This window comes from Chenopodium album, chromosome 17, assembly GCF_948465745.1.
Source record: "Chenopodium album chromosome 17, dcCheAlbu1.1, whole genome shotgun sequence".
Lineage (NCBI taxonomy): Eukaryota > Viridiplantae > Streptophyta > Magnoliopsida > Caryophyllales > Amaranthaceae > Chenopodium > Chenopodium album.
The window spans coordinates 3,942,189-3,950,006 of NC_137850.1; the positions used below are offsets into that span (position 1 = coordinate 3,942,189).

The window sequence follows — 7,818 nt, forward strand, 5'->3', positions numbered from 1 at the left end:
ATTGGTTAGATAATGAGTGGATGTTACAAAAACGCATCATTCATTTCAAAATGCTTGAATACCCTCATACCGGTCTTAACATTTCACATCATTTAATGGAAGCTATTGATGCATATAGTCTTAGGGATAAAATCATGTCTATGACTTTCGATAATGCAACTTCTATGACATATAGTGCGAATTTGGTCAAATCCCAATTGAACGATGTTATATTAGATGGAGATGCACTTCATGTTAGATGCATTTGTCATGTTCTTAACTTGTGTGTGAAGGATGGAACACAAGCAATTGGTCCATTTTATCACAAAATAAGGAATGCTATTTGCACTATTAATAGCTCTAACATGAGATATCAAGAATGGAAAGGTTTTTGCAGGCAACAACGGATAAAAACCATAAAAATAGCACCGGATTGTCCAACTAGGTGGAACTCCACCTATGAAATGTTGAGTCGGGCAATCGAGTACAAGGTTCATTTAACACTTTTTTATAATATGAAATTTCCACAAAATGCTTTACTTGAAGATGATTGGGCTAATTGTGAAAAATATATGCAGTTTTTACAATTACTATATGGTATGACACATTGTTTTTCTTCTGTATATAATCCTTGTGCTCATTCTTTTCTTAGCAATGCATGTTTACTTGCACAACTTTTTGCGGAACACCGATCACAACATGTTTATCGTGGATATCTTCCATCCATGGAGGATAAATGGCGTAAATATTACACCGATATTCCTATGATTTATATTTTTGCTTCTATTTTAGATCCTAGACAAAAATATGATGGCACCTTTTTATTAATTGATATTTATTATAGTAACATGAATTTTGAAGATGATGTTGAAACTTTTAAGAATAAGGTGACGGATGAGTTTTTTAATTTATATAATGTTTATGAAAGTAAATATGGAACCGTGTCTCGATTTGCCCCTTCTCAAACATCCAAAAATGTAAGTAAACGGGCCAAAGGTTTATTTGCACAAGCTGCTAACTTGATGTCTAAGTATTCAGGTACAGAATCATCATCATCTAGGAGAACACAAAGCGATGTTTCGGAGTTGCAAATGTACTTAAGTTACGACTTCATGAAAGGCATGGACGATGAAGAGAAGTTTGGCCTCGACATCCTCGATTGGTGGAAATCACAAGCCGTGAAACATCCAATTTTGTCGGCAATGGCTCGTGATATTTTTGCTATCCAAGTCTCCTCCGTTGCTTCCGAAAGAGCTTTTAGTGCGTCGGGAAGAGTTCTAGACGATAGAAGAACAAGACTAAAACCCGAAACACTTGAAATGTGTGTTTGCTTCAAGGATTGGTTGGATGCCGAAACTCGTTCTCAAGATCGTACTTATGCACAAAACGACGACGATGAAGGAACGTCGACTTCTTTTAGTTCTCATACTTCTCAATCCACTCAATTGGCGCATGACCTTGAACCTCTAGGAGACGAAGACGAAGATGAAGACGAAGGCGAAGATGAAGACGAAGGCGAAGACGAAGACGACCAATAATAATTACATGATTACATATTTACATTATACACTATTGTATTCTTTTTGTATTATCGAACTTCGTATTCCGTATAATAAATGAAGTTATTCAATATTCATACACTATTGTACGATTTTTAATTATCATTACTTATTTTGTAATTTTGTATTATTGAATTATCGTACATTCGTACCGGCTACCGTCATATAATAAAATAAGTTATTCTTCAATTTTTTGTGTTTTCGGATTATCGCACTAGTATTTTTTTTTATTATATGCATTTTTGTTTTTAATTCGTTTTTTTTTAACATTTATTTTTTTTTTTTAAAAAAAAAAAAAAAATTAAGGTAGGCACGGTTTGGCCCGCGGCCCGGCACGGCACGGCCCGCTAGGCACGTGGGCCGTTCCGTGCCGTGGGCTGGGGTGTGCCAATTTCAGGCACGGCACGGCACGGCCCGCCGCGGAGCCAGCACGGCACGGCCGCCACCCCGGCACGGCCAGGCACGGCCCGCAGCGGCACGGGCACGGCCCGTGCCCATGTTTATCCCTAGTCATATTCTTAAAATTAACTTTAAGTTGGGATTCAGCTTTGTCATCTCTTACGAAAACCCTCTTTCAGGCGAAAGTAACAAGAGAAAGAAAGCTGAACGAATGTGTATTTGTTGAACTCGCAGCCTGAATGGTAAGAATTCTGGAATTTTTTTTCCAATTTATTTACTTCGTATTTCATTAGAATTAGGTTAAGTGGAAATTGATTCAATCTGATTTGTTTATTAAAATGATAAATGACAGCAATGGCGCTCACCTTACAACGTTATACTTATTCATTTCATCGGAAAAAAGAAGGGAATTACCCCTTCATTCAAAGGTGATATTTTCATCTTTATCTCCCTATTTTTTTTTTTTTTTGAATTCTGGAAATTTTGCCTGCTTTTAAAATTTTAATTTCGTGGTAATGACATTTGCATATTTTGTTAAAATGTTCATTTTTGGGCAGCTTTGGAATTCATTTTCTAAAATTTGGCAAAATTAGATCATAAATTGTTTTTTTTGTTGAGAGAAATCATATATTGTTAGGTAAATTTTGATTTTTAAGATCATAAAACCAAAATTGTTTTTTAACACTATAGAAAAAAAATTCATTCTTCTTTGTAGTGTTAAAGTTTTTTTTTTTTTTTTTTTTTTTTTTTTTTTGTTAGTGATGAAAAACATTTTCAAGGTTTTTTGTGGGGTTAAAAATCAAATTTTTCTATTGTTAATGATATATTTCTCATATTTTATAGGGGTTTAGGACACTAAAAATAATTGATGAGTGATTGGTATGAATACTAATGTTGGTTATTCGCGATCATGTAGAAACGAAGTTGAACATGAGAGGACAATGGTAGGTGCAACTGATGATAGAGGTGGTTTGCCTAAAGATTTGTTGATAGAGATATTGTCTAGGCTGCCCGTGACAGACCTGTCGCGATACAAGTGTGTGTGCAAATCTTGGTATTCTCTTATTTCGTGTTCTGATTTCATATCCAAGCACCTACAAAACTATTATCATAAAGACCATAGTTGGCATGGTTGTCTCCTCGCTGTGTATCCTATTCCTGTATGCATGGCTGGACTTGAGACGTTTCAGTTATCAATAGATGAAACACCTAAAGTATTTGCATCTGAGACCATTGATCTCAGGCCTATGGGTACATCCGACATTTGTGGTCCTTGTGATGGCATATATTATCTATATAAATATGATTTCGCTGAACGTGCTTTGTGGAATCCTGTCACTAATGAGCTCAAACTCCTCCCTCCAGTAATCACTAAGCCCAATTTCCCAAGCAATTTGACTGACTCTGTTTGCGAAGCTTATGGTTTGGGATTTGATCCGCTCACTAAAGACTATAAGGTGGTTGTTATTAAATGTTATTGGCCTGAAGACTATGAAGCTGAAGCTGTCACTGTACCTGCATCCGTCTTTGTCTACTCATTGCGGACTGATTCTTGGACTTATTGTGGAGATTTATCCCAAATTCAAGAGTTTGAATTGGGAACAAATCAATGTTACAAATTTCTTGATGGAAGCTATTACTGGTTGTTGTCTAGTGGACCTAAGGGCGAAAATGATTGTGTCATTTCATTTGACATGGCCACTAATACATTTCAAGAGATACATACACCCATTTATGAAAAGCCGGCATCTAGGAGTCTTGCAATCTATCATAATTCCGTTGCTTATCTAACTCTTCATGAGATCGACAAGTCTTTTGTTGTGTGGATGTTGAATGAGGGGTTGTGGACCAAGAAATTCAGTATAGGACCTCTGTCTGGTATTCGATGCCCACTTGGTCATTGGAAGGATGATAATCTTATATTGGATTCTGATGATGGTAGACTAATCCTAAGCGATCCTGTCACTCAAGAAACAAGGGATCTTGGATTTCACCATGGTCTTCGGTGTGAAGGTATTTTTGTTTACAGGGAAAGCTTGGTTTCACTCAAGGACAGCAGCCAATCACATCAATGTCATGAAGCTGAAGCAGAAACGACCAACCCTAGGCTTTAAGACATTAATCACTACTCCACAAAAATGTCATGCTTGATTATCTATGTTGTGTTTCTTGGTGAAAGTATTCTGTAAGCTTGTTCTGCTTTTCTGAGAGTGGAATAAGTCAGAAGCTGTAATGGATGTTATACAACGTTATTTTTGTTATCTTTTTCAAGGATGTGATAAATAAAAGCTAGACTTGATGTACTGTGTTGTATCATCAAAGAATAAAAACTAGACTTCTTTTCTCCTGGTTTTTCTGAAGTTTTACTGTATTTATATATTAAACATTCATATCTATATACATCAAACTGTCTTTGGAGATATGTTCATATACATATATACGAAGAAACTCGTAGTTTTAGCTGATCAACAAAAAGGTGGATAATAATCGACATTATCTCCTCATGATCTACTATTAGAACCTAAAGCAGATTTTTAACATGGCAGAGCAATACTCTGTAAATACATCAGCTTATTTTCTGCATGTGTTCTGGTGAATCTGAGAACTTTGGTTTGTTGCAATTGCATGACAATTGTTTGCTTTCGTTTCCATCTTTAGATGATTTAGCATTATCAAGTCTTCAAGGTTGACAATGAGAAACTTTTGACATTGGTCATTACTCATTATTCCTAGGATTACTTTGGAAACCAATGTATGCTTTGCAGAGCTCAATAAACTTTAACCATGTCCTTCTTCTTCTTCTCTTATTTATTAATATTTAAAAAAACTACAGTCATGCAGGTTCATTGGATAAGAAGGGAATGATGCAGATGCAGATGCAGAGTCAGGATCTACTCATACCATGCTGCCTCGAAAATTTTAAGTGAAACCTCCAACAGAATATAATATTTCAATAAGCAGGCTTATTGGATTGTAGAAGTATAACAAACCATGTTAAACTTTAACTTACAGCATAATAAGGAAGAACAAATCAAAAGCATCTAAGTTTTTATTCTAATCACATGATTTTGACATTGCATATGGTATTTCTAGAGTACAATTGATTCTGAACCTAAATAATAACACAGCAGTCCAATGTCTGGAGCAATTTCTTCAACTGTATCCACCTTCCACGGTTTATCACTTGCATCCCTCAAAGTAATTGGAGACTTGAATTTTCCATCCTTCGAATCTGTGATTACTTTTGTGATTGCTGACCAATTATTCTCCAGATTCAACACCTTGTAATCTGGAGTAAAACCTTGCAAGTTTTGGATTAGCTTTTGTTCAATATACTTGAACCTGGCTGCTTCTGAAATCATTTGAATTGATAGAATAAGAAAGATTGCCTCTTTTTTCTCATCTATTTCTTGGTTGTTGATTGCATTGATTGAATTCTTCCATTTTCCGATACCCAAACCAGCCTTTCTTCTATTGATTCCAGTTTTTGTTTCAGCTGCTCCATATCTAGAACTGTAGTGAAGAGTGAAACGAAGAGGTATTTTTGCCTCTTTGAACTGATCATTAATGGCATTAAGAGGGGCATCATTAAAAAAATGTGCTCTGTATTTTCCCTCAAACTGATCACAGCTCCACTGTGGTATGTTGGAGGGGAAGGAGGTGGCATCATAGGAATTTCGTAATACTTAAGTTTTGCATCTGGAGCTTTTGTTCGCACTTCTTTTATGAATTTGGCATATATGTCTGCAGTTGGAGTTTGCAGGTCCAAGCTGATTAACTCTGACGAGACTTGTAGAAGCCATATTGATATTTTTTTTTTGGTGTTCCATCCGGTTCACCCTTTGGGCTAATCCGGATTCGAGGATCAGTTCTGGGTGGTTAGGTTCCAGTCCCCCTCCCGATTGTTGTTGCGGGGATCGAACACGGGTCCTCCCTACCAAGTGTAGTCCCAATCACCACTACACCAACAACCAATTGGTGAAGCCATATTGATATAATTATATGTGCAACTGATAATTTCATTTTGAACCTATGCACAGAATTTGAAAGAAATTGAAAAGGCAAACTTGTTTCTCTCAATACCTCCCCTCAATTACTTTTGAAATTATAACTTCCCTTTCGTTCATTTCCTATCTGTTATATGGGGGAACGAAGATAAGAAAATGGTATTTTTAGGATAGAAGACGCAATCAAATACGTATAATTTTTCTATTAGGGGAAATCAGATTGGATGAAGTGGTGTATGTGCTCATATATTGCTATGTTAAACAACCGACCACAATGTAAACATGCACTATACACACATACTCAACTTTCCTCAATGTAGTAACCAATCACAAGGCATAAATGCAGTGTACACTCATTTCCAACTTTCCCTAACATAACAGCCATCCCCTTATAGCATTATCTTATTGCAGACTGTTCAGAAAAATTAAAAACAAGCGAGATAACAAGAACAGCTTAAAGCATGTCTAACATACTGCACAAGTGACAGAAAGTAGATAATGAAATCATAATAGACAATTCCCTAACAGATGCAGCATGCACACTTCTTCGAAAACAAAAGAGACGAGTCTTTTCAACCATAGCAGCTTAATTTTGATGGGTTAGCAACTTACCGTAGTACCAGATTACACCAGATATGAAAGCATGTATATTTGTATCTACTTTTGTATGAAAAAGTATTTGATTTTTAAATTAATCCTACACCCACAATTCCACAAATATATTACACGAAAATCTTATATAAGTTGTGACATTATAAGCATTTAAGATTAAAAAACCTGAATGAAATAGTTCTGTGCCATTTCCTTTTTTTCCCTTTTGTTATTTCACAGGATAACAGGCAAAATTATTCTAACACTAGTATACTTTATGTTATATTGTCGCCTAATTCCTTAAACTCTGGGTAACCTATTTAGAGATAGTGAGTCCAAATTTACCAAGCCAAGTTTATCACTACTCATATAATTTAGGGTATCTATTCTCTTTGTAGTTAATTGACACGTAGTATCTTTTTACAACAGAAACAGAACATGATTTGCAAGCTGATCTACCCAAGTTAAGCCCTTCAATCTAACATGAAATATAGTGCAAAGGAAGCTATTTACTCTTGTAAAAAACTTGTTAAATCATCACATAAAAGTATAAAGCACAAAGCTTTTGGTTTAAGAGAGAAAGGGGCTTGCACGTTTTTTTAATCTCTATATTCCTCTCAAATATGAATAGCAAAATATAATTTTCAATGGTAAAGGTGAAGGTGTAAACAGTGATAAACCCATTAATTCACAAATTCTGAATACTGTAAAATTTTAGTGGATTTAAAACCAAAATTCCTGTCCTTTTACTCTACAATCAAACTTAAAGCAGAAATTCTCAATATATCACAAACTCCACTTCGATTAAATCAAAACATATATTCTAAAGCCATGAAGCAACAACAACGACATGCAAGAGGAACGCTAGAAGACATGATATTGCAGAAATTAACATCCTAAAGCATGAACATTATTCAAAAATCTTAAATCCTTGAATAAATTTAAGCACATCTCATGCAGATAGCTAAAAAAGACTACAAACTGTAGAAACAGTGATGTCAAGCTAAAGCAAAGAAGTCAGCTATTCCACAAGCAGATTAAACATAGAATTCATAAGCACTTAGACTTGTTCGATAACTTGAATGAAAAACACCACTCTAAAAAAGGCCAAAAGAATTCTTAAACTTGATACAAGCGGAATGAGTTCCAACTGCCAAAATAGAGTATACAACACACCTGTTTAGGCTCTCCATTTTAACCTCCAATCGTAGTTAATTTAAATTATGTGTCCAGTGACTACAGCACCATTGCCATTTATTGTTGAAGCCAGCAACATTGCCATT

The 7,818-nt window shown here is 35.4% G+C and overlaps 1 protein-coding gene and 1 pseudogene across 1 annotated transcript; one reads left to right on the plus strand and one right to left on the minus strand.

The window, feature by feature from the left end:
- Nucleotides 1-2,029: 2,029 nt before the first annotated feature.
- On the plus strand, nt 2,030-4,269 carry LOC145587429 (putative F-box/kelch-repeat protein At3g17570). The gene is made up of 3 exons (XM_081644167.1): nt 2,030-2,179; nt 2,290-2,365; nt 2,854-4,269. Exons 2-3 carry the CDS (start codon nt 2,292-2,294, stop codon nt 4,049-4,051), a joined length of 1,272 nt encoding a protein of 423 aa, XP_081500293.1. The 5' UTR covers nt 2,030-2,179; nt 2,290-2,291; the 3' UTR covers nt 4,052-4,269.
- Nucleotides 4,270-5,026: 757 nt separating this feature from the next.
- On the minus strand, nt 5,027-6,745 carry LOC145588524 (ribosome-inactivating protein PD-L3/PD-L4 pseudogene; annotated as a pseudogene).
- Nucleotides 6,746-7,818: the final 1,073 nt, after the last annotated feature.